Consider the following 27842-nt stretch of genomic DNA (forward strand, 5'->3'; position numbering starts at 1 on the left):
AACCAACCTCCTACCATATTATAGTCAGACTACATGTGTATTAGTACTCACTGAAGATGCAGTATGCCACACAGGCAACAATCTTTGCATTTGTTGTAAATTTTATTTAAAGGGACCCCACAAAAAAGTTATCTAAATTCATATTTCTTTAACATTATAATCCAATGGTAATGTGTAATACATGGTTAATCCGTTTTTACCTTCCTGCAGTCTCACGGTTTCTTTCTTCATGACACTTACTCGCTAGCTTGTAATCACAGCTTTAGGTAATACATATCAAGTGAGACCACAGATGCATGGCTCGACGAAAGGAAAAAAAAAAAGAATAAATGGGCATTTGAGATGAAGATAACTAGGAACCCCTAGAGCGAATAGCCTAGAAAACAACTTGGTATGAGTCAGCCTTTTTAAGCAAAATACTAGGTGGAAGCAGGAAAATAAAGGAGGCATTCTGCGCAAGCATGTTAAAGTGTTAAATTTAATTCTAAGGAATTAACGAGCCAGAATCTTCTCAAACCTATAGAGATCTCCAGTTGCATTAGGGTAAAGGAAAGGCAATATCGAAAGAAGCCGTCTTGCTTGTAGAAAATACAGCAAAACTCCAATAAAAATAGCCATGCTGCTTAGTGCAGAAGAGAAACTGAAAATTTCAACGGACTACGAATTGTGTTTTAATTGGGCTGGCAAAATGCTGCATAGAAGTATGCTAACACACACAACAGTCATGTCTAAGCCAGTGCATAGAGGAGATAAAGCACTTATGGTAATTGCAAACATTAACATGTTCATAAAGCTTTTACAACTTAGCAAATGGTCCATAGAAAGATACCCATCCACACACTGGAAGTAAAAGTTCTAGAGATTACAAGAGCAGAAAAAAAGACCTTAGACATGTAATTAAGAAAAAAAAAAAAAAAATCCACAAAACCAGCATTAGCATGGATGAAAAAAAAACTATAGCCGCTCTCCATACCCCAAGAGGCAGAAACCAAACCAAATCGAAACAGAATCTGGCAGATTTTACAGGTCAAGGTGCAGAAGACTCAAATTTAGGATGACATAGAAAACCAAATTTCAGAGAGAAATTTCATATTATATTATGGGCAACCAATCCTTCAAACGCTGATTGAGACGACATTACCAGCCGATGCATAACCGACGCTTCCCCATCAGCCCTGCTTTTGTGAAAAACCAATAGTCCGAGCACATACCCTTTAGGTGCATTAGCAGTCCCATAAAAGCATCATCTATGCAGCAACACAAAGCTTTCCAGTTTTTCAGGGATTTGTTTTCTGTACTGTAGATTGTGTTTGACAATCACACGTGCCGCGAGACATTGCAGAGTGGTGTGATTAATGGGCTGGATCAAGTTCTTGGCCATTTCCTTCTCGTCCAGCAAATCACAGGCAGTTTGGTTGTGTGCGTTCGTAGAGTCAAAGTGTGCCCCAGATTTTACAAGCAGATTCATGATATCTGGATGATTGTTGAGCGCCGCGATGTGTAGTGGGCTGTTCTCTTCAGAGTCTCTGACGTTAACATCAGCGCCACACTCCAGCAAAATGGCAGTCACCTGAAGAGAGGGAAATTTGCAAACGGGGTAGCGGCCGACACAAGTGGTGTTTTTGTCTACAGCCAGGTGCAGAGGACTAAAGTTGTTTTTTCCTTTGGGATGCAGCTTAAGGAATCTATAGATATTCTGTTTTTTGAAATGCTCTTGCTCTGCGCTGCAAGGTACCTTCTCCAGCAAACAGATCAAGTGCAAAATAATAGAGAGGGCCTTGTTTAATTGGATTTGGTCAGGCGGCGTTGATCCATGTCTAACTGCTCTATCTATTTCTAATACGCTTTTGCACAGAACACCCATAAGGTCTTCAAAAGTAACTGTAGTGTCAAACAAGCCTTTAGCTCGGTCCTGAAGCATGAAGGAAAACAGCTCAGCAAAAGATAGCAAACTACTTGCGGTCATAGGACTTAAAGGATCCAGGTTGTTCTGTTGCATGTCCAAGGCATACTTCCATAAATTAATGCAACGTTTGAAGTTTCCAGAGTCTGCATAGACAGCCCCTCTGTACCGGATATAATAGGATGTATCTGGATGTGATGGACCCAAAATTCGCTCTCTTATCAAGAGCGCTTGCATTCTCATTTCATCAGGATCGGCGATAAGGTTGTCCAGTTCTTCTGCAGTATTCACCTCCTTGGCATAGTCATAAGCCATTATTAGCACTTGCGGCACAGGCTTGCTGATGACATTAGTCCTATCACTATATCTCATATCCATAGCTCTCTTCCAATACTTTAAGGCACCGAGAAGGTCCCGCTTTTTGTCCACAAATGTAGCTCCGAGAAGTTCAAGTGCATTGATACGCTCAGTTTTACAGGTCTGTGGGTGTTGAGTAAGGAAATCAACAATATTTGTGTGGCCTGTCACGCTGGCAGAAAGCAGAGGTGTCATACCATATCCATCTTTTTCCATTCGTGCTCCATATTTTAGGAGCATTTTCATTATTTCCAAGCTTCCTGATTCAGCACAATCATGCAAGGCGGTGTTTCCTGCAAAGAGAGAAGTAACTCAAGTTAAACTCAAAGTCCCAAAACACTGGAAAAAAAAACAGCATATAATTATAGATATCTATTATTGCCATTAGGTGCATTGAGAAAAACAGAAATTTGGATATCAGTCAGTGATAACGTCTACAAAGTGGCAACTATTTTTCAAACCACTTAGTCAATGACAAGATATTAAGGACATTGCTGTCAGCGATGAGGACAGGCGCCGTTACATAAGGAACAATTACCGCTCAAAAAAAAAATAAAAAAAAATGTTCAAACAAGCGAAAGTGAACGATAATCAGTCTAAACACGGGCCAACGACTGAATAAACGATAATTGTTCACTTTTCATTCGCTCATTCAGTCCCTTTCATTCACTTATACAGTGAATGAAAGATTGAAGATTCTCGTTTGAACGAGCCAATGACATACTTGCCTGCCTAAACAGGCTACACAAGAGCAAGCAAGCTAGAGGTGACATTACTCGCTCGTTCAAACATTAGTGCCAGTTCTTGCCACTAGTTGTGTTCACCTCAAATGTTTCCCCTCTGGAATAAAAAAAGAAAAACAAGTAAAAGTAGCAGGAGACTGACCAGTATATTTAACCCAACTTTGTATAAGCCTGAGAGGAAGGCAACATTCCAGTGGTGAAGTCTGAAGGAAAACAAATCCAAATACTTGAAATGGGTTGACCAGTTGTAAACCATTGATGGCCTTTCCTCAGGATAGGTCACCAGTATAGATCAGTCACCATAGTAGATCAGTGGGGTTCCATTGCCTGGGATCCCCACCAACCAGCTGTTCGCCAGGCCGGCACGCTTGTGCACCAGGCAGATATCCGCCTAAAGCAGGCAACTCAGCAGGCAACTCTGTTCTTACTGAAATGGCCAGGCTTGGAATTTAATGCAAAGTTCCCGATCATTTCAATTAATTTTTAAGTCTGCAATACCAAGCCTGGCCACTGCAGTAAAGACAGAGCAGTTTGCTTCCTGCAAAAAAAAAAAAAAAATACAAAATAACTAAGAATCAGTTTTGCACACAAAGTATAACAATTGACCATCAGACTCATGACAGTCTATTGATTACCTAGGATCCTGAGAATAGACCAGTTTACAAATGAGCAATCCCTTTAATCTTCTGTTGATGTCCTGCTATTATCCACTTTTTTTTTTAAAGGACTCAGTAACTGCTTTGAAAAGTGGAGGAGCAGTCAGTACTAGATGAAGTCAAAGAATCCCATACTAAAGTTTTCCCTTGTTCCATCGCTGGTTACTAAATAAAGCCCCCTCTATTGTTTCTCTATGATCACAAATCTACTTGCCTAAGGAAGTGGTGGGGTCATTGCTAACATCAATAGTGGCCTAGACCAGTAAGGAGTTCAATGCCATTTTCCCTAGTGGTCTAGGGCAGTATAGGGATTAATGTCTTGAACCAGATGCAACTGGGCTCGGACTACAGCCTAAAAAATAGTGGCCAGACCACCAGACAAGAAGCTGAACGAATCAGTGCAAAACAGGAAGAGGGAAGTGAAAGGATCAGTGCAGGCAGGAAGAGAGGCCAGTAGAGGCTGTGCTTTAACAGCTGGCGGTAGGGACATCCAACCAGTGCAGACTCTCCCTTGGAGGGGTGCGGCTTTATTGAAGCAGCCTGTAGCTTTTCCATACACCTGTTTTTTTTTTTAAATATACAAAGAAGCAAGTTTGTTAGCACTTAAAAATATGCAAGTCTACTAAATGTTAGCTGGTGGGGTACATCATACTCATCCAACGAAGGCCACTTTAAAACCAGTTGTGCTGCCGATGCAGCTTGTTAGAGATTTCTTCAGATCATAATAAAATTGGAATTCAGACTAATCAAAAAAAATTAAATAAATTATACTGGAGACCACGTAGGAGAGGCCAAACCTGCCCCCTGGTGCAGGCGGCTGTCGTATTACAATTACCTTGAGCCTTGTAATATTTTAAACAACTGAAGCAAACATTGTCCAAATGACAAGTGACATCGCTCCAAGATCTACACCAGTGACCCTGACGAGTCCAATCCATTAATACTTCGTTACCGCATATAAGTGGAATAACTACAGAATGGTTAAACATCATTAAAAGATCATAATATTAGACAGATACTAATTTTAATGTTTCTACATTGATTCACTTTGCTAACCTTCTGCCCTCGCATTTCACACTGTAATGCTGAAAATAGATAAGAACTGAGCAGGAGAATCCTAATTAACTGATCAGAGGAATAAGATGCCGACACTTAAGCACAAGCTTAATGCAAGCAAAAGCAGCACAAGATACAATTAACACTAGACAAGTCAGTTCTTCTCACTCACAGGAACAGATGCGAGCTATCTGCAAGTGCCTGTGACCCCAGCACCAAGGCTCGTGCACAGACCCCGTGGGGTGGCATCACACCGTTTTCTGGGGGGCTTTTTCACCTGAAGGGACCTGTGTGCTGCCGTATGGGGCCTCAGTGACACGTATTGACATGCAGCAGGCAAAGCAGTCCATACACGGTAGATTGTGCATCTGTATCAATATGGCCATATGCATGTCCACAGCCGTGAATGAAGATCGCTAGAGATATTCGGCCGCAGGGGAGCAGGGGGAACCGACAGGTCTCTGTGATGATCCCGTCTAATAGATAGTCGCGGAGAATCACAGCATGCCGCAATTTGAATCCCACGAGCAGAGACTCGCTACGATTCTCCGCTCATGGACGTCGGGCTGCGCTTTCTATAGTTAAGTCTATGGAAGCGTTCACTGTGTTACTTGCGGCCGGATTTTCGCCATGGATAATGCGATAACATATCGCCCATGGACAGGGGCCCTAACACATCTGAGAATTGTATGAATGCCTGCGATGAGCTACCGTAGTTAGTACTTTGCACAATCCTTTTCCTAAATTTTTGTAACGGTCTTGCATCCAGCTTCAGTTTAGCAATAGAGTGATGGAAGAAATCACGACTACTGCAGGATTAAAGGGAACCGCGCACTGGGGCTGGAGATTAATACAATGATTAATTCGTCCCTTGGCAGCCCTGCAGTTGTTAGAGCGGTGTATCGCACTATACGGGAAAAGGTAACTTACATGGCCAGCTCAGACGAACAGGTCGGATTCCACTTTCAGATTTCCGCAGTGGAAGACCTATGATCATGCGCGGAAACTGAAAAACCTTCACATTCGCGATCATTTGCAGTGTAGATGTACGTGTATGCACAGCGTATGGTCCGAGCAGAAGATCTCTCTCCTCTTCAGTCAGCATTTCGGTTTTTCTATTCTATTTTCCTATGAAGTTGCAAGAGTTTCGGCCGCTCATACGCAATGTTAATTGCGTATGGGCTGCGGCTCGCTCCCATAGTCCTCAATAGAGTCCATCTGTGCTAAAATAGAACATGCTGAGATTTTTCTTCCGCTTGCGGAATCCACAAATTTCTACTCACACGTCTGAGCAAACCGGAAAAAGTTCATGCCTTACAATGTCTGCGTATTGTCCACGCAGACGCCAGTCATGGAATCCACAATTCATAATGTCGCTGCCAGTCAAGCCTGCGGTTTCAAGGCTCTAGAGGTGCAGACTTGGCATATATAGGGGGTGAATATGTGAAGGAGAGAGGGGATGGAGTGCCAGCTCAGCAGCACCACATACCCCGGATACTGCAGCCACCCAATCCCCGCACACATGAGTCTGTCAGCGGTTTCACATATTAGGACTGGGTAAGTGTGTGGGTGACCCTGGCATTTCTTATATTGACAGAAGTGCCCAGATAGTGTAAGAAATGAAGCGATGCATTAGGTACCCCCTGCAGCTTCCCAAGCCAGGAATATGGGGGAAGGTGCAGCCACATAGGAAAATCAGCACCAAAATAAATGTTGGAAAAAAAAAAAAAAAAAAATGCAGCATTGATGTAAAGATAATCCTTGATGTGGATTATGACACAGATTTTGATGTGGATCCACAGCAGACTTCAACCGAAAGGGTAAAATCTGTTGGAGATCCGCATCAAAATCCATACCAAACACTGTGGATATTGATTTGGATCCGAACAAAAATCTGCAGTATAAATTAAACTGCAGAATCTGGTACGGATCTGCACCAAATTCCACTACGTGTGAACGGACGTACCCCTTACAAGAAAACAGTGTGATAGCTGCCAGGCCCATAAACCATTACGGATACGTGAGAGCTCCAACAATGACCCTGATAGAGTGCGGCTCCGGATGGACGCTGCACCAGCTGATCTCCTGCAATATTCTGCTGGGCTGGAATCTCCAATCACAATAAGGCCGGCTTCACATGACCGACTGTGGAATCTGCAGTCAGCATCCGCACGCATCGAGAGGTGTAATATATACATACACACACGTGTGTGTGTGTGTGTGTGTGTGTGTGTGTGTGTGTGTGTGTGTGTGTGTGTGTGTGTGTGTGTGTGTGTGTGTGTGTGTGTGTGTGTGTGTGTGTGTGTGTATATATATTTGGTAACGCTATAGTGGTAGGGAAACACACACACACACACACACACGAAATTCAGCCCTACCATACATATTAAATTGAAGTTGGTAAAACCTGACAATTTGAGTGTGTCTGGTAAACCATGTAATATATATATGTGGGCGACCTAACTGACAGCATACGTTGGAATACAACATGGTTTATTTGCAACCAGGAAATAAGCTGCAGCCAGAAGTGTCCACTAGTGGCCTATTCCCATCGCCCTATTAAGGACACATTAATACATGTTAAATAAAAAACAGCATTTACATTACACCATGCGCTTACTTTATGAAAAATTAAACTTCAAGACCCCCAATCAGTCCAAACGGCTCTCGGTAAAGGCTCACTGCCAACAACGGTCCATCTCCGACTGATCAATCTGTGCTGAGCATTTCACAAGCTTTCCGTGTTCTCTGTACACAGACACGCCCTGAGAAAGAATGTGCCAGAACCTAATGTACACTATATACATAGTAATCTGGCCAAGCACTTTACAGTCCATAGGCCCTGGCACTTGCACAAGCAGAGTTGTCTACCAATCACCAAATTAGTCTATGAACTTCAAAACCAGGACACACCAAAATGGAAAATATTTGCAAAAATTTAAAATAAAAAAGATGTTTGGAAAAAAAAACAAAAAAACAAAAAAAACAGGCCACACCAATGTAGAAGGACCATCCTTTCTGCACCCATTAGTAATAAACCGCAGACCGGCTGTTATCCAAGTCACAATTATAGACAAACCCTAAACTAAAGCATGTATTTTATTGAGCACAATGAACATACATAATGCAGGCAGAAAACGTAAACCTCTGTTAATGACTCCAAGAGCCAACAGGCTAAAGGGGTTTCAATTAAGGCTATGAGATTAGAAATGTGGGTTTCACATGTGCTTTGACCATTAAAAACACACACACAACTGGCAAGTCTGTTCTCCTCAAGCAAGATTGGTTAACCCAGAGTAGTCCAATAAAAGGGAGCTAGTCACCTCCCTACAACACTATAAACTAGGTTATGGTGCCAGTAGGGGACGTGAGAGACAGCCAGGTGAATCTTAATACTCACCTGCACAGTGTGCCCCTCTGAAGATGGCATGCTGCACAGAAATCGGAGTCTTCCAAACTGCAGAACGCACGGTCTTCCACACAAGTCTATGGCAGCGCACGGCAATCAGAGGAGCCAGATTTCTGTTCACTATGCAATCTTTAAAGGGGGTCTCAGCGGGAACCAGAGTGCAGGTGGACATTAAAAAAAAAAATTAATTAAAAAATAGTATATCACCCAGTCACCTCCCCTAACATCCTTATGGGTCTTTGAATGCAGCGATAGAAAAAAAAAAAAAAGGGATTCTATACATTTTTCTAAGATGTTCCGGAAAGAGTGATCCTGTGACCAGGTTTTCATATGATCGCTCTACCCGGAACTCTGTGAATGAACTGAACAGGCGCGGACTGCAGAGGCTGGGAGGCATGACAGTGGAGTTTTTAAATTTTCATATAAAAGGGTTTCCCCTCCTCCTAATCACCCTTCTTTTACTGAACGGGACTAACGAGGGGCACTGCTACTGAGGTTGGGGCCTACAGAAGTGCATTGTTACTGTGACTTGGGCACTAAAACTTGCATTTACTGTGTGGGGCCTACAAGGAGCACAGACATGGCAAATGCTATTACTGTGTGACACCAAGAATCTGGGGCACCAAGAATATGGAGATTATGTAGAAGTTTGGAAAATGAAGCCAAACAGCTGGAAAAATTGTTGGCAGTCAAAGATGCCAGTGTCCAATTCCTGAGACAACTTGCAACCAGACGTTATTGTGATGGTCTGGGCCAGATGGAGAAGGAAAAGTCAACGATTCCAGTCAGACACGATGTCAACTGTGATCACTGCGTAGAACTGTATTCTAAATCACTTCCCCGCAACTTTTTGGAGCCGATAGCTACCATAATATGGTCACTGTGTATGGGGACGTAATAATCTTTGCATCGTGTTTTTTTCAGCACCACTATAGTGATATGTGGTCCCAGTCCGGAGATATAATCTGACCCTCATATAGTGGCATTGATCTTTGCAGAGTACTGTATGTTGGTATTAATCGCTGTGTAACAGCATTGTAGTGTTATTGCCAAAACCGATCTTTGCAGTGTTTTACATTCAGTAACAGTATGGAGGTACTAGTCACTAAGTGGTGGTTCTATGTGATCAAGGTATGGTGCTACTAATTGGCCCTTATACATTATTGGTAATGCTTGTCTTGGTATAGTGGGTTTTGTTCAGTGCCAGTGGAGGTAACTATACAAGTAATGAATTAAGGTGATATATGCACTTTATGGTAAAAATAAATACTTTGGTACCGTGTGAGCCAGCAGAGTAAAACAAAACTGACAACTTGCAGACGACTTTAATGGCTAACAATCCCTTTTGCTAGCCATTAAAAACAAAAGGAGTCTTGTGGATAGGATAGCTTTTTTTATTTTGTGAAAGCGAAGGGAAAACAAAAAGTTGTTTTTTTAGGCTCCCCTCATGCAGGCGCTTTTTACCTCCATGAGCGTGGCATTTTGAGCACTGCGCTAATCGCGGTACAACACTCCCATTGTTTTCAATGGGACCGCTCACACAGGCGCAGACCGCCGCAATTTTCGAGCGATGCATGTTCTATTTTTTGGAGTTTCAACGTTTTTTTAAACGCTGTGAGTCACCCATTAAAATAAAGGGCAGAGCATTTAGCGTTGCTAAAATTTCAGCACAACTAGGTGCTGCGCTTTTGACAGCACTAAATGCCCTAGCTACGCTATGTGAAAAAGAAAAAAAAAGGAATACCCAACCAGCAGGCGCCGTCCGGGTCCCAGCAGGCTTCGGTGAAGTTGTCAGCATGCTGCTGGTAACAGGGTTGAAATCTCCAGTAAGAGATTGCTCTGATTGGCTGAGCCAGTGCTCGAACTAATCAGAGTCAGCACTCGATGGACCAATCACAGCTTTTTTTTGCTTCCGTGGCTGCATTTTCAGCTGTGCTGAAAACACAGCCAAAACACTGGCAAAACGCATGCCAGCGCTGCTGAAACCACAGTGTTTAAAGACACTACATTTTTGCAAATGCCTGTGTAAGGGAGGCCTGACTTATTTTCTTCTTCGAGAAATTTACACAAACTAATAAGATGTTTATTTTATTTTAAAGGCGCGTCACAATGATTTGTGTTAGACACACGGAGTAATTCTTTGCTGTACTGAATATAAAACAAAGCAGTCCATTAAGCGGTTCTGAAGACACAGCCTAATGAGAGATACACTTGCAATTACTGGCATTGACCAGTGCATAGGGGTTGAAGATACCCGCTTCTGCTCTGCAAGCCGTGTTGTACCGCTGCCAGCAGATACCTGAACAGCTGATCAGCCCGGGTCCCCAGCCAATAAGTCATCAATAGTATTTACCTGAAAAACTCCTTTACTATAACTGCAGTCCCAACACTGTTTGCGCTTCGTAGAAAATGTGCTGCAAAAAGCCGTGCAGAAATATAATCACTTTCTTAATTGAATAGAGGGAAAGTTTTCACTTTTTGGATTGTAGAATTCTTTATTCTGTTGTCTGTACATGAGTATGGGGGCGGCCATCTTTCCCGAGCTGCATTTAATAGCTTCTAGAGATATGCTTTACAGCAGCCTCATAGGCTATTGACTAGAGGGAACCCATTGACTTGTATAGGAGACTGTTCTAGATAAGTTCTGTGACCTGTGTAGGGAGGGGAGTAGATGGGCACAGCTGATCACCCATTGTGAATGGGGGATCCTGTTATCTATTTTGGAGGCGTTACCTGTCAGTGTAATCCTGCCTGTGATGTTACTAGGCTGCCTGCGGCAAAGCTTTCTCTACAGACAAGGGACAGACCAGTACTGGGCTCTGTGGTCAGTGGGGAAAAAAATGCAGGAGTGAATTAAATATATTCACACACAAATAAAAATGTTAACATAATAGGTAATTTCCTGACACATTCCTGTTAAAAAGGAAAACATTTTTATATATATATATATATATATATATATATATATATATACATATATATATACATATATATATATATATATATATACATATATATATATATATATACACACACACACACACACACACACACACACACACACACACACACACACACACACACATATACATACACACACTTTTCACTATAAAGTCTTTTGGTGCATTCCTATTGCGCCCACTACACTGTGGGATTCCATCTCAGAGTTGTCACAAAATACTGAAAGTTTGTATTAACCCCTTGCCTGACTCAGTCAGGCATGCGTTCAGGAGAAAGCGGCTCACGCCCCATTGAAATCAATGGGGGATGATAGTTATTCCTTCAACAGAGGATTCCTCCATCCCGGCTGCAGAGGATTCCTCCATCCCCGCTGCAGAGGATTCCTCCATCCCCGCTGCAGAGGATTCCTCCATCCCCGCTGCAGAGGATTCCTCCATCCCCGCTGCAGAGGATTCCTCCATCCCCGCTGCAGAGGATTCCTCCATCCCCGCTGCAGAGGATTCCTCCATCCCCGCTGCAGAGGATTCCTCCATCCCCGCTGCAGAGGATTCCTCCATCCCCGCTGCAGAGGATTCCTCCATCCCCGCTGCAGAGGATTCCTCCATCCCCGCTGCAGAGGATTCCTCCATCCCCGCTGCAGAGGATTCCTCCATCCCCGCTGCACATTTGGAGAGCTCAGAATATTTTTTTTTTCTTTTTTTACACACCAGATAGGGATGATTTTCAGGGAAAGGCTTATATTTCAAACTCTCCCCCAAAAATCACTGCTGGGATTGCCTGCATCACTTTGTATTATATCTCCTAAACTATACTAAATGTTTAAAAAAAAACAAAACATTACACTCCCAAAGTACAGAAAAAAAAAATCATAGAATTGCTAAAAAAAAAAAAGTTGTTTTTTTAACCCGTAAATAAGGAAAAAAATGCGTCACTTAGGTGGTTAAGCCAGAACCATTCACTTGCATAAGTCAACTCCGTTATTCTATACTCCAAATATAATGAGGACCCCCAGTGTAATGCATGTCTGCAGGAATGCTGCCACTAAGAACATTTTGTAGTTGATTTTTTTTCTGTAAACATGAATTTGAAAACTAAAAGAAAAGCTAGCGTTCGATGTATGGAAATGCGCAGCTTTAGGTTTCCTCTTAACCAAAAAAAGCCTACTACACTAAATCAGGTGAAATGGAGTCAAGAGAATAGACTTTTGAACTAGGTTTGCCCAGTTACAGACTGGGTACATCAGGCAATATTTGTTTTTTTTCTTTGGGAGGTGGGCGGTTATTTAAAATGTACATGCTCATGGGATGGCTAACACAATGTGATCAGCCCCTTCTACAAATACAGGGAGCTAAGATAGCATTGCTGAAGACCAGCGTTTATCAATACACAGTCTAACAAATCAGTAAATGGAGAAGATTCAGGACTGCTCCACCTCTTCCTAGGATTAGGCATCCTGTTCAGATCGGTCCAAAACGGCAATCCTGAAAGAGGCAAGAGAACTGAAGGGCAACAGGAAAGGTCCTAAAGACGACTCTGCAAACCGTAAAAACCTCTGTTCACGTGTCCACTGTTAGAGAAACACTGAACGGAGCTGCCGCCTGGTGGGGGCCGACCAAACCAGTTGGGGGACCTCCGGCACTCCACAAAAGGTGCATTTAAGTTAGAGGTGGCCATCAATGAAAGCAGCTTTCTACTATATAGTTTCTGTGAAATATTAGGCTGTTACCACAAGACCCATAATCTACAATGGAGACGGCTACATACACGTGCACAGTCTCCTCCTCTCCAGGGTGCTGCCTGGGAGACCCTTCTCCTGATATGGACGTTCTGTAACACCGGCTGCACACAGGCGGACTGGCCTTGTGGAATTAGGATTGGGCGTCCGCCTCCAGATTCCACAGCAAATACCTTCTATAGCATACAATGGAAAAGTGATTCCTCCTACACACAAGCAGAAGCCAATCGAGGTTTAAGCTTGCGGAGCGGGGAGAAAAATCGCAGCATGCTCTATTCTTACATGGATTCTGCATAGATGACTACCATTGAAGTCAATGGAAGCTGTCCGATCCGCAGCCCTTCCACAATTGACATTGCGGAAAGGTCGCGGATTCCACAGCATCGCTAGGTGATGATGCGGGAAAAGCAAGTTATTTAGACCATCTGCAGTACACATTTGAGAAGGCAGGTACGTGCGGACGCCACTGCTGCCCGGGCCGGATCCTGCATGCGGAATCCGATCGGCCTGTGTGTTGGCGGCCTGAGTGGAACCAGCTCTTAGCAACTTTGCTATAGCACTAGATATGAAATTTTTAGATGATATTCCTGCAAGTTTTATCGCAGCCCATGAGTGGTTAAGCATGACAACATGACCCGGAGGTCAGAAAATAATGTGTAACGTGTGTTCTATGGTGCAGAAAACGCTCTTCAAATTCACAAATTTTTTGCACAAATTCTACAAAAAAGGGTGCAGTTTAAGTTTATTGGGGCTTTCACAAGCCCCTATTCTCACAACACAGTAGGACTTCAGATGGCGACCACTTTGGTTGCCAATGCCACTAAAAATTTGCAAATGGTGACAGTATTTTTCAACCTTGTTGCCACTTACAAGCAGAACTGTCACAGTGGTGCGTCGTCCGTGTCATACGTGCAGAATCCACTCTATATCCAGCAGCTGTTCTTATTTTCCCATCTGCACGAACGAGCACACTATCTGAGGATTAAAGGCTCCAGACACTTGTGCTCCCCCATTCCAGTCCGCCCGCAAGCATGCAACAGCGCTGCAGGCCCATTCCCGTCATGACAAGATATGGCTCCTGTGTTTTATTTGCTGCAGGGAGGCAACGGGTCAGCTTGTCTGTTATTGTGGACACAGGCGCTACAATAATACAATGAGTTAGATCCTGCTCACCTGGGTTAGTTGTGAGTACACAATATTTGGCATGATCAAAAATCCTCAGACAGCAGCCAACACAGATGCCAAAGGCCTGAAGTTCAGGTGAAGGAATCGCAATCAGATGCCACAGCTAGGATGGAGTACACTCCGGCACAGATGGCAACACAAGTTGCCAAATACCAATAAAGGCTATTTATTGGTATTCAATAAATGGCTGTGATTGGTGCATCGAGTGGTGGCTCCGATTGGTTCTCGAGCACTGGCTCAGCCAATCATAGCAATCAATAGCTGGAGGCGGGATTTTCAACTCTTACCAGCAAGAGATGGTCTGTCGAAGGCTGACAACTTCAAAGGCTGCAGGAAAGCTGGAGAGCAGCGGTAGGGACCCGGAGGGCGCCTGCTAGCTGAGCCTTCCTTTTTTTTTTTTCCCCTCCTTTAGCTTCCTTGGCTGCATTTTCAGCTATGCTGGAAACAGCCAAAACGCATTCCAGCGCTGCTGAACCAGTCAATGCAGCGTTGAAAAATGCAGCATTTTCGCAAATGCCTGAGTGAGGGAGGCCTTAATCTGAGGAAGAACAGAGTACTTCTTTTAAACATGTGGAGGAAGCTAATAAAGGGTATTATACAATGAGCAGTATTCGGCAACTTTTATTTAAACCTGCGCCGGAGAGTACTGCATCGTAGCCGTGGATAGTTATTGGGGGGAATTGATCATATGGCTTCATGAATGAGAGGGAAGGGAACCTTCGTGTGTGCAGGGGGCACCTGTGGTTGCAACTAACTGGAGGGCGGTCTAAACAGACCCGGATTTGTGTAGAGAGGTGCAGAACTGAATATGCTCATAATTAGAAGAGTGGAATATTTTTACAACCACTGTAACCCAATGATGCCTGCCCACCCCCCCCCCCCCTTTTTTTTTTTTATAAGTGGGGAAGAAAAAACAAATCATAGCTCCTTATTTATCCATCGACGTCGCTGTATGAAGGCTTGTTTTTGCAGGACAAGTTGTATTTTTCAATGGTGCCATTTAATGTACCTTATAATCTACTGATACACATCCCGCCATCTTTCAGTGTGTCTTTTCTATGGCGCACAAACTGTAACAAAAATGACCTGATGACTTTATTCTATGGGTCAGTAAGATTACTACGATATCAAACTTGTGTAGTTTTTCTTTTGCTATAAAAATGACGTAGTTGTTCTGAGGGCTCATTTTTTGCAAGACATCCTGTAATTTACGTCGGTACCATTTTGAAATACATACGACTTTTTAATCACTTTTTATTGCATTTTTTCTGGGAGACAGGGTGACTAAAAGTGCGTTTCTGGAGTTCTTAATTTTTTTTCGGACGACTTACCAGGCGTGGTAAATAATGTGCTACTTTGATAGATCAGACTTTTACGGATGCAGCGATACCAGATATGTATTTTTGTTTTATGATTAAGTTTTATTATAGATATGGCAAAGGGGGGGGGGGGGGGGGAAGAATAAAAGAAAAAAAGTGTAATGAAAGTTTTTAAAATACAATTAATTTGATCTGACTTACTTTTTCTTTTAGTCCCCCTGGGGGACCGCAACTAGCGATGCTTTGGTTGCTCCTGCAGTATGATGTAATGCCATAGCATTACATCATACTGCGATTTGACAGGCAGTCTATCAAGCCACCCCATGGGGAACGCTTGATAGACAGTCTGCTAAGGTAGCCCTGGGGCCTTTCAGAAGGCCCTGGGCTTCCACAACACCTGCACGGCTCCCCCGATCTCACTGCAGGGGGCCCATTCATTGCCCAGCGGCATTTAAAGGATTAATAGCCGCGATCGGCCGATTGTAGCTGTTGCCCACGTGTGTCAGCTGTAAAAGCTAACGACCGCGCTGTATAAAGAGAGGTTGCCCCGCGATATCTCTTCATACATAGACCGCCAATACAGGCTGTCAAAAGGTGTATCGACGGTCATCAAGGGGTTAAATTATACGTGCATTAAAATTTGACAACTACGTTTCATTAGACTCCTACATTCTTCAGTTTAGGAGCCAACAGCTCCCATGTAATTTTGTTTTAGTCTGGAGCCCAACATAGATGCACAGCATGCCCCATCTGCCGTGGAAACGCAACACCGCTTGCAATACAGCGCGATTGCTAAAATCTGCATGTAACACTTTGTTGTGGACTGCAGGTTGGTTCAGTGGTATATTATATATACATACACACAAATAACCTAATGTATGTTGTCAACAGTGTAAATTTAGCCTTGTACATGTGAGACTACTGTACAGGAGGAGGACAGAGCTATATACCATTACAGATGCTGCCATCTTCCAGCTGGTCAGGAAGATCTTGCAGGATCAGTAGATACCTTTTCAGTAGTTATTTTCGGTGCCCGTTACCATGCAAGGGAGACGTCCATGTCAGGTAACAAATCAAAAAAAGAAAGAGCTGATCCCTGCTGGATTACCTTCATGCTTTCAGTCTCAGAGCCTTTGACTCTGTGCCACAGAAAACACTCCACTCTCCAAGAGTGCAGCGTGCTAGAGAGAGCAGGTGAAGGCGGGCAGCCGGCCACAAGGGTACCGTTATCTGCTCCTGCGGACACTCCACTGCAGCAGCGAGCCTGCTACCCCATACTAACTGCCCTGTCTGCAGAGCATCGCCCCAGAAGGAGCCGACAGACATAACGCCCTCTTATAACAGCGCTGCCCTTGGTACAGTGTGATGCCAAGCTGTGTGCCAGTCACAAGGTGCTTGCTCTAGGAACACCTTCTGCCTCACATGGCACTCACAAAGCCCAACATGAAATAGAAGCACAGAAAGGCCACTTGCGAAGGAAGAGAAAAATCTAGCATTTTGCCAAGTTAGCACAATGCTGCACTATTTTCCCAGTAACGGCCGGCAGCATGAGAGAAACCCAGCAGAAGCCACTATAGTCTGAGCTGCGTCGTGGCCTCTGCTCTTAAATACAAAAGGATCCAGGACAGTTATTTTTGTTTTTCCATGTCATGATGTATTAAATGGAAATGTGAACAGAGCCCAAGCTAAAGCCGGGAGCGGAACATAAAGAAAGTATCACAGGAAAGTCTGCACCCCTTCAGTGGGTTTGGAAGCACTTCTGGCTCTGGTTTACATCGTGTGAAAGTGGCCTCATGTATGGTAGACCGCTGCACATCAGATGCAGCATTTTACCAGCATGTGGAGCTGCGATCACCGCGTACGCCTGTGCATTACCGCGTATCTCACGCACAGTCATGCTCTGGCTTCAGGCTCATTCACACAACGGTGATTTCACCGCGTAATACATACAAGATGCGTCGCCATGTGACACGCAGTGAATGAAGTCAGTGAAAGTACATAGACTTTCATTGATGCATTCACATTAGCGTGTAAACATTGCATGTAGAGAAAAAGATCACAGCATGCTCTATTTCTCCGTGTATTATGCAGCGCTGTCCATACACAATACATTACACATGGACGGCGATTCATATATACTCCGCTATGAAACTGAGCAGGAAATTAAAAAATAAAAGAAGTCTCACTGTGAATGTTAGCGTGCGCGAGCTACACGGTCATGCGCAGTACACGTGCTGTGGTAGCCAGCTCTCTGCCGGTATCACATAGACCGCTAAAACACAGCGGGACCCTATAAAAACACTTCACACACGATTAGTGATGAGCGAGCATACTCGCTAAGGGCAATTGCTCGAGTGAGCATTGCCCTTAGCGAGTACCTGCCCGCTCGAGACAAAAGGTTCAGGTGCCGGCGGCGGGCAGGGAGCTCTCTCCCCCCCCCCCCCCGGCTGACTGCCGCTACTCACCGCTCCCCCGCGCCGGCACCTGAACCTTCTGTCTCGAGCGAGCAGGTACTCGCTAAGGGCAATGCTCGCTCGAGCAATTGCCCTTAGCGAGTATGCTCGCTCATCTCTACACACGATGTATCACACATGTACAGCGCTTTCATGTGCACCCATAAATAAGGCTCTAACATAGAACAGGCTGCATTCTTAAGGCATGAATTATACGCAATGCATATACGCAAGTGTGAAAGATCAATGAAAATCAATGTACTTTCCTTGACTCCATTCACCACGTATTATTTGCATGTATATTGCGCACATAATAAGCAATTCAGTTACACTGGTGTGAGCTCGGCCTAGGGGTCAATTTGCTAATGGTCAAAATGCATTATTTTGCTGCAATTTCCTCAAACCTGTATCAATTTCCTAAAACTCTTAGGCCTCATGTCCACGGGGAAAATCAGATCCGCTACGGATTCTACATGTAGAATCTGCAGCGGGTCCCTCCTGCCCCGCGGACATGGGCGCTGAAAATAACAATAAATAAGAATAAACTCACCTCCCATCCGCTCCGTTTCTTCTCTTCGCTGCGGCGTCATCTTCTCTCGTCGCGGCCGGATCTTCTTTCTTCGGCTCGGCGGATGTGCATGATGACGTCGGTGACGTGCCCTGCGCATGCGCCGGGCCGAAGCAAAATGATCCGGCCGCGACTGAGAGAAGATGGCGCCGCGGCGAAGAGAAGAACCGGAGCGTGTGAGTAAAATATGATTTTAGTCTCCCGCGGATCCGGACGGCTTCCATAGGCTTCAATAGAAGCCCGCGGGAGCCGTCCCCGCGGGAGACCCGCATGAAAATGGAGCATGGTCCAGATTTTTCTATGCTCCTTTTTTTTTTAAATCACTTTTATTGACCATCCGCGGGTATTTATCTACCCCGCGGGTGGTCAATGCATCCCTATGGGGTGCGGATCTGCGGGCGGGAGAAGAGTTAAAATCCGCAGCGGATTTTAATTCTTATTTTGCCCGTGGACATGAGCCCTTAGGAGGTACTGTTTTTCCTTCCAGATATACAGCTAGCATAGAAAGTCTTAGAGGCAATGCTCCCTGGGAAAAGGTATGCAGATTAGCTCTCCACGAGAAGGAGGAAAACTGTCTCTCATACTCGTTGCATAAAGAAACAAAACCATGTAGCGTAAATACGATAATTTTATAGTCTGGGTTGTTATTAACCTGACAATACCCGTTTTGTGTACTTTTCCATGTCTTCACATTTTTCTTTTCACTGGTTTAATTTTTTTCAGGGAGGGGATTGGGAGAGACTTGGTCATGTATGAGCCTGATCACTCATATTACACTGTAATACTTCTATATTGCAGTGTATTATGCCCATCAACACATCATCTTAGGTCTACAGATGGACAGACTCTGGGACCTTTATTAGAACCCTGCCTGCTAAGACAACTCATGGTTTTATTAAGGGGGACCAAGAGGTTGACAGAGGGAGTCACTGATGGCAGCACCCAAAGTGTTAAACAGCTGGAGTTACCTCTAATCCCAGCTGTTGCAAGGTGTCAGCTGTGCTGGAAACTGACATCCACAGTTGTGTGGGCTCATCTCCTGAGCTCCGGTCACCTCAGTGCATGTATAGTGGTTTGTGCCAACCCCCTGTTGGCGTCAGAGTGGTTTTCATTACATTTGAAATTCATGTTGTCCTTATGTGCTGGAAAGAACCCAATACATATGCTGAATGTAACCACCGTGACCCAATATTTGTCAAGAGTGTCCAAGTAGCACCAACATAATAGTTTCCCACAAAAACATATAGACTGCACAGTAAAGCAGATTTACTATCAGCGATGTGAAAGCTTTCTGGTGCAAAGTGCAGCAGAAAACTATCACAAATGCTTTGTACCACATTTGCAAGTTTTGCATCTTTTTTTTTTTTTTTTTTTTTTAATGCAACAAAAGAATGTGGGGTGTGGGGGTAACCTACATGTAACGTTGTGCTACAAAAGTCTGCCAAAAACTAAGCCCACTAGTAGGTGGTGTACATATAGCAGCAGATTCATCATCTAGCATGGGCCGCCATGGTAAACCTGGAACATTTTACCACTGCCTAATTATTACACAGTGCAAACGGACTATTTTCTACACACTAAATTGTACGATGGGAGTAGACGGGGCAAACATAAAATATACCTAAGTGTGGGTCATGTACAATGGTGTCATTTTCATGGTGTATACACCACAAGCGCAGCCGTAATACATTTTCCTTTTTTAATACGCTCTTTTTAGGTTATGTTTACATGCGGCATAATTGCGAATATTCAGTGACGAACACTGCCCTGAACGGTTAGAAAACGCCATCCACAAATGCAGGGAAAAGTGTGGTTTTTAGGTGCGATCTATATAGATGGAGAACTTGCAGAGGATTTCACCAGCTGCAAGAGCTGAAATCTGCAGATGTGATCTTATCCTGTAAAATCATGCTGCCTGCGGGAGGTTAGGTTGTTTTTAATGCATTCTTATAAGAAGTTCTAAGACTCATCTGCAAGATAAGTTTTAAACACGCATGGAATTTGTCACTTCTGACACGGCAGTAAATATTCGTCCCTAGTTTATGGGAGGAGTTGGGAGAATAGCCCACAGCTGACAGCCATGCAGGATAGGAATGCAAGACATCATACTGGGCATATTAGTCACTACCGTCATAGGGACAAGACCTGGCTGGTCCAGCCCAAACTGGTTATACAGTATGTACATGACGTAGCGCTGGACCCGTCACAGTGCGCACCCGATGACCCTGCCGACTGGTATCATATACAAGTGGCAACCAACGTGTATCAGAAGTCCACGACCTGCTCCGAGATCTCCCTCTGCTTTACTGAAGCAGGACTAAGCAATGACGACTATAAACTATTACGCCTATAAGATAATTATAAATCTAATGCACTTGTGTTCTATTGAACAATATTACATTTTTCATTTAACCAAAACAATCAAGAGGAAAAATGTAATGTTCTGAGAAAATAAAAAAAAATAAAAAATATCACATTGGTCTAGATTTCCGAATGCCAGTCTTTCAGCACGGTGCCACTTCCATCACCCCAGTAATTACGGGCACTAATAACAGAGGACTGTGTCGGCTGCACAACACAACATGGAACGTCCTTGTGTGGGACTCCGGCATTATGAAAACATAACTACGCATATTAGGCTACTCATCTATTAGAAGGTACACGGACAGTTTCCCCGTACACAAGCGCCTTCTCTATTACGAGACTGACCACTTATCAGCCATGAGTTCAGGCTGATCCATTTTTATGATGCCCCTACTGCAACGACACCTATACCATACATGGGATTTTTGGCATGCTAGCAAAAAAAAAAAAATGTCATATCAGAAGTTGTCATACATTTGAAAGCAGACTGCATGCGAATTGTGCGCTTGTATCATAAATGACCCAAAACACAAAATATAAGAGCCATTCCCCCTATATGGGTTGCTTATATTTAGAGGAGGTAAGTAGCCGGGTCATGAGACATTTACCTTTCACACTTTTCCTATTAACATCAGCTCCTTTTTCAAGAAGGAATTGGGCAATCTCTTTATGACCTTTGTAGCAGGAGATCATCAGACAAGTGTGACCATGCCGGTTGGCTACTTCCAAGTCAGCTTTGTGCTCTACCAAATACTTCACAATCTCCAGATGCCCGTCAAAGCAGGCGGCTCTTAAAGGAGTAGAATTAGTCAGGGTTGTGTTATTAACGGAAGCACCATGATCCAGAAGTGACTGAACAACCTTGAGATGACCCGCTGCAGATGCCGCCCAGAGAGGTGGTGCGCCTTCTATAGTCTCCCCGTCAAAATTGACAGATCCCCCAATTTCCACCGAGGCACTGCACTGATCCAGAAGGTAATCCACCATATCCAGGTGACCGTATCGAGCCGCCATTAGAAGAGGTGTGGCCCCATTGGTTTTTTCTGACATTAATACAACCACCTCATCTTTGGCCTTGTTTTCCAGCAGCTTGGAAAGAAGGCGAAGCTTGCCGTCACGAGCAGCATAAAAGACTGCTGTCTTGAGATCCATGGTTGCTCTATTGTGAAAGACTTGTTTGTGTTAAGACAGACCAAGTTTATTTCAATGACAGCCAGAATTTTCCAGAAAAGGCACACAAGAAATATGAATGAGATCCCATCCGTTGTCTCAGGAGAAGCATAAATAAGGACTCACAGATGCATAAAGCTGAAAAGGAAAAAAAAAAAAATTATGAAATCAGTACACTTACTGGAGTAGAAAGCCATTAACATTCATTAGAGCCGCAGAAGTTATATAATAGCACATCCTTCATGTTCTATACAGTACTCAACATAATAGTTATCTCACAACAGAAGCCATATTGTATAACTGAGTTCAGGGCCCTTTTACATGGGCCAATAAAACATCCAGATTCCTGCATCTATCGCTCAGTGTAAAGGCACACCCCTACTCAACACCTCTGTAGGAATTCTCCATAACTACAGCAATCCTGCTAGTCCCAGCTATGAGACGCACCGATTAGCTCCGATTTAAAAGGTCTACCTAGCACCCATCGAGGTCCGGGAACAGGTTTCGGATATACATTTGTATGAGGGGATGGATTGGAATCCCTTCTTTCAGCCAGAGTAAAGGACTGCTAGAAGACTAGTTTTTGTCATGCAGGTTTTTGGAGGGGGGAGATCTATTAGGGCTTATTCACACAAGCACATTGGCGTGCGCAAAATCTGCATGCGCATTGTTTTCAATGGGTTCATTTTCAATTTCACGCAAACAAAAAAAAACACAACATGCTCTATTTTGGTGTGCATTTGCACACCAAAGGCACTATAGGAGTCTATGGGGGTGGACAATTGTGCGATTAACTGTGCAATTTTGTTGGGGGGGGGGGGGGGGGGGGAAGAAATCGAAAACACCAGGGAATAATTAGGCTGCACAGCCTTTTTTTAAAAGGAAAAAAGCAAACACTTCGCAGCAGTGTCCAGTGCCGATATGAACAGTGCCCGGCAGCGCAGAAAATACAGTAAAAAGCGCACCTTTTGGCACTGTGAAGGTCGTGCTATTGTGAATGTTTCTATGCCTATGCTCTGCTCATCTAAAAAAGACATTAGAGAATGCAAAAACAAAAAGAAAGGGGATCGAGGGAAGGCTATAGTCGGCATTTCCCCGTTACCCTGTCTCATGCTGAAGAAGACATTGTAGACTTTCAGGACTCAAAAATAATCTTGAACGATTCCAAGATGATATCCGGTCAGAAGATTGCCACATTATAGGAATTTTACCGTAATTGAGGTTTGTGTGTAAGCGCACCGTAAGAAATGGAGGACACAACTAAGATGTCAGTGACCGGGCCGGGGATCTCAAGTACTGTCCCTAAATGCTGTGATATGTCATTCCCTCAGATGGTGAGGACTGCACAGCTCTGCCCACAGCACGGAGCTTCAGATTAGCTTGGTTTTTAAAGGTTGTATGAATGCTTGTATGCTGTTCATAAACACTCCAAAAACTTTCCAAGAAATTACAGAAAAAAAAAGGGTGAAAATAGGATAGTTTCACAAGTGCCGTGTACTACCAGGTGTGACTAACACACGTCTAGTAGGTCCTACTACTGAGTCATCGCTCAGGGATGGTCTAACCTGGGTACTGGCCTAGGTCAGATCTGCTGGGGATTGTCACCACTTGTTACTGATCCCCCATGACAATGACATCCCATCTCTCAGTTACGGGACCCCACACCTCAGGTTACTACATGATAAAGAAGCGGGCCATGTGTCAACAAGAGCAGACAGGGCACACGCCGCACGGGTATGGCAGACAAGGGGATTATAGTAATTTTTGTTTTATAGTGAACCTGCCCGTGCTCATAAACCAAGTATGGTGCTGTTAGGGGATGTGACAGGAAGCCGAGTGCTGGATTTTTTTTATTCCCTCACCCCTCCAGTGCTGTCACCCAGTGAAGCCCACATGCCCCATGAACATGTGACTGAATGGCAGGAGTGGGCAAGTAAAAGAAAAAAAAAATTAAATACTGCATCCCCCGGGTCCTTGTCACATCCCCTAACAGCTCTATAAGGGCTCCTGTACACTGGCGTTCCAGAGAGCCAGCCAAGACCCGTATGTGCAGCGCATGACCACGTATCTTACGGACATATGCAGTGGGACTTTTTTTTTTTTTTTTCTAATCTCCCGCTGCTTCATAGTAAGGTTGCTTTTGAATTGCCGCCCATACACAAGGTATTGCATATGGAGTGCACTTGCATACGCTGCCTACACAAGAGTATAGGGCCCATGCTGCATGGTACGCCAAAAAAAAAATAGATCACAGCATGCTCCATTTCTCGTGTGTATCTACATGTGCATGGATCAGTGAAAGTCCATTGACTCCATTCATCACATGCATAATATGCTGTGAACAAACCCCCATGGACATGAGCCCTAACTTAAGGCCCATTTAAACGTAACGATTATCGCTCAAAAGCCATCTTTTGAGCAATAATCATTGCGTCTAAATGCGCAGCCATGGCTCACTGTTCGTTCATAGCTGATTTCTAGCCAGCTAGAAATGACCGATAACTTAGCGCCGCACGCTGATTTTCTCAGCAGGCGGCACTGATAGCATTCTATCAGCTGGTATCCCGCTGGCAGTTCTCAGCAGGATACCAGCTGATAGCTCTGAGAATAATGCAGCTGTTTGCATATACAAAACAGCTGCTGTTCTCTGAGATATCAGCAGTACCCCGCTCCGGCTGCATTTAAAGGCCCATTTACACGGAGCGATTATCGCTCAAAATTCGCTTAACTGACAGTTTGAGTGACAGTTTTGAGTGATCATCTTTGATACTAAGTAGCTAATTAGCTACTTAAGTTATGCAGGCAGAGTGGGACACAGCTGAGACAGCTCCAAGAACAATGCAGCTGTTTTGTCTATGCAAACAGCTGCATTGTTCCCGGAGCTTACAGCTGCTGTCCTGCTGAGAACTGCCAGCAGGATACCAGGTAAAGGAATACTATCAGCGTGGGGTGCTGATGAGGCTCATCGCTCAATCCTAGCTAACTAGAAATGAGCGATGAATGAACAGTGCACGATGGCCGCACGTTTAGACGCAATGATTTTTGAGTGATAATCGGTCTAAATGGGGCTTAACTCTTTAAGTAGCTAATCAGCTGAAGAGTTATGCAAAGATGATCACTCAAAACTGTGACTCAAATTGTTTGAGCGATCATCTTTCAGTGTAAATGGGGCTTTAGTTTATGGTGCTGTGACAGCTTTCTGCCTCGTTGGGGCTTCATGGCGATAAATAACACAAAAAAAACTATCAGACAATTTTTCTGACTGTGTCCAACTAACAGAAAACTTCCTCCCAAACAGGGAAGTCAGTGTATAGTTCCAAGTTAAAAAAAAAAAAAAAAAAATGGCATCTGTTTAAAATGAAAGTTAAAACTGATATGAATGAGCCCTTAAAGGGGTTGTCCCGAGGCAGCAAGTGGGTCTGTACACTTCTGCATGGCCATAATAATGCACTTTGTAATGTACATTGTGCATTAATTATGAGCCATGCAGAAGTTATAAAAAGTTTTATACTTACCTGTTCCGTTGCTGGCGTCCTCGTCTCCATGGTGCCGACTAATTTTCGCCCTCCGATGGCCAAATTAGCCGCGCTTGCGCAGTCCGGGTCTTCTGCAGTCTTCTATGGGGCTCCGTGTAGCTCCGTGTAGCTCCGCCCCGTCACGTGCCGATTCCAGCCAATCAGGAGGCTGGAATCGGCAGTGGACCGCACAGAAGAGCTGCGGTCCACGGAGGAAGAGGCCATCTTCAGCGGTGAGTAGAGAAGTCACCGGAGCGCGGGGATTCAGGTAAGCGCTCCGGTGAGCTTTCTTTACCTCCCTGCATCGGGGTTGTCTCGCGCCGAACGGGGGGGGGGTTGAAAAAAAAAAAAACCCGTTTCGGCGCGGGACAACCCCTTTAACGAGTAAGTCACCCAGTGCTCCTGTGCTGCCGTGCTAGGCTCCGCTCCGGTAACATGGCTGCAGTGGTTTACTAAAATAACTATTGCAGCCACCTACCCGCCATGAAACCTCACCACTGACATCCCATAGACAGGGCTAGGGCTATTCTTTAGCCGATATGTCCAAGTTAGGCTACAGTCACATGCGTGAGAAACTAGTGCGCTGCTAAACGCACGAATATGAACTCCATTGTAAATGGGGTCATTCATGACCAATTGTTCTGCCCTCACAGCGATGCTGCAGTTTGCTTTTTAACCTTGCGCATCCTATTTTTCGCGGCCCTTGGAACGCAGCGCCCATTGCTTTCAATGGGACACTCAAACATCGCCCGCCGTGCTGCGAGTGCGATGAAGTCAATGGGAAACACTTGCAGATCCTCTGATGCGCAGGAAACAAGCGCCAGAGGATTGCGATTTCCCAGAAGTAATGCGAGGCGTTTCTGCATGAAGAACCCCTTACACCCGCACACTGACAACCCCGATACACACAGAGTTCCTGACTGTAGCCTTAGGAAAACAAATCCCTGCATGTCCATCTTTGTGCGATTCTTCAGGAATAATCCATTAGTTCCTATAGCAGCAGCATTGTAATGGCCCGCCGTACGGCTACACTGCGAGGCGTTCCTGAACAGGTTACTATGGAGAGACACACTGCAAGAAGAGAGGCAACCAGGAAGTAGAGAGAAACCAGCAAGAAAGGGGTCCGTGTGTCCCTCACCCACGTGACTACAGCCATCACATACACACGGGTGACATCACCGGTCACATGACCACACCGAGGAGACAAAGGGGGGCAGCTTCCAAAAAATAAAAAAAGTGAACCGTTTGCAGAAGTGTATTGCAATAGGGGATTAACGTATAAAGAAAAAGTCCTCTCCCCTCCAGTATTTTTAGTTCTCGCCTGGTTGTTCCATCGTGGGAACAGCAAGACGGAAAGACGACCTTTAGTTTCAGTACATTTCTGTGGGTAGAAAACAAAAACCTTCAGTCTCTGCTTCTGCATCTTCCGCCTCCATTCCGTTTCTCACGCTACAACAATGGCGCAGACTGACGCACTTTTGTTTCCAGTGAAAAAAGAGACACGGAACCAAAACAAAAGTTACGGCGCTGTCAGCGGAAGCAGACGGGAAGCTACACATATGGCGTCTGCCACAGCCGGGCAGAAACAGAACACCAGTGTGAACTGCGGCTGAGCGACTCGGACGGCGGCGGTAACACTGAGGACGCCGTGCGGAGCAGGAAGACCGCCGGTTCTGGGCGAGTTACCCCGAAAGATGGCCTAGAAACACCCCAAAAGAAGTAACCAGTTACTGATATGGGGCTTCTTGTAAGAAACCCACAAACCCGTCCTGTGGGGTCCCAGCGGCAGGATCTGGGGGCCACAGAGAGGTGACCCCAAAACCAATAGGGGGGGGGATCTGCTTATCTAGCACACACATATAAAGTTGTGTGCGGCTCCTGCCCCCCCAGACGACGTGTAACTACCGGCCACGGCAGCGAGAGCCGCACACAAAGCCCCGTCCCAGGACGGCCAGCCGAGGAGCCCCCGCACAGGCAGAGCAGTCCCACACAACCGCCCGGTCACGTACACCAGTGGCGCATTAGGTTACCACACACGCTGTATATAGTCACGATGTACGCCGCCCCTATACGTATCGCTCAGTACATGGACGGAGAACAGTGAGTCTTTACCACGGCCATGGTGATAGCAGCCGGTCCCCGCTCTCCTCCCGGGACGTTATGTGCCCTGTAGAAGCCGCCGCAGCAGAGCTGCCGGTGTGACGGGGCAGGCGGGGCTCTCCACCGTCTGATAGGGACTCCACCTAACTTGCTAGAACTCGTTAGTCATCAACAAGACGAAACTCAGCCAATCATTGCGAAGGGGCGGAGCAGAGAGCTAACTAACATGTTCCCATCACTTCGCATCATGACGTTCCGGCGTCTATAAGTTTGGTTGAGCGCACAGCGGCGTTGAGCGGCAGGGCGGAGGGAGAGGACAATGGTATGGGAAGGGAGGGGTGGAGTGGG

At 44.9% G+C, this 27842-nt stretch overlaps 1 protein-coding gene across 1 annotated transcript; it reads right to left on the minus strand.

Annotated features, from left to right (window-relative positions):
* Positions 1 to 83: 83 nt before the first annotated feature.
* On the minus strand, positions 84 to 27641 carry FEM1C (fem-1 homolog C). Its single transcript, XM_066603084.1, has 3 exons — positions 27507 to 27641; positions 21318 to 22017; positions 84 to 2553 (listed from the first exon to the last, which is right to left on the minus strand). The coding sequence occupies exons 2-3, from the start codon at positions 21859 to 21861 to the stop codon at positions 1244 to 1246; spliced, it is 1854 nt and encodes a 617-aa protein (XP_066459181.1). The 5' UTR covers positions 21862 to 22017; positions 27507 to 27641; the 3' UTR covers positions 84 to 1243.
* Positions 27642 to 27842: the final 201 nt, after the last annotated feature.

This window comes from Eleutherodactylus coqui, chromosome 5 (assembly GCF_035609145.1).
Source record: "Eleutherodactylus coqui strain aEleCoq1 chromosome 5, aEleCoq1.hap1, whole genome shotgun sequence".
In the NCBI taxonomy this organism is placed as follows: Eukaryota; Metazoa; Chordata; class Amphibia; order Anura; family Eleutherodactylidae; genus Eleutherodactylus; species Eleutherodactylus coqui.

Excerpts from the sequence above, each read along its gene's own strand:
- FEM1C (XM_066603084.1), bottom strand. The coding sequence starts at position 21,861 with ATGGATCTCAAGACAGCAGTCTTTTATGCTGCTCGTGACGGCAAGCTT. Across the intron at positions 2,554-21,317 it reads TAATAGGAAAAGTGTGAAAG|GAAACACCGCCTTGCATGAT; the intron begins GTAAATGTCTCA and ends CTCTCTTTGCAG.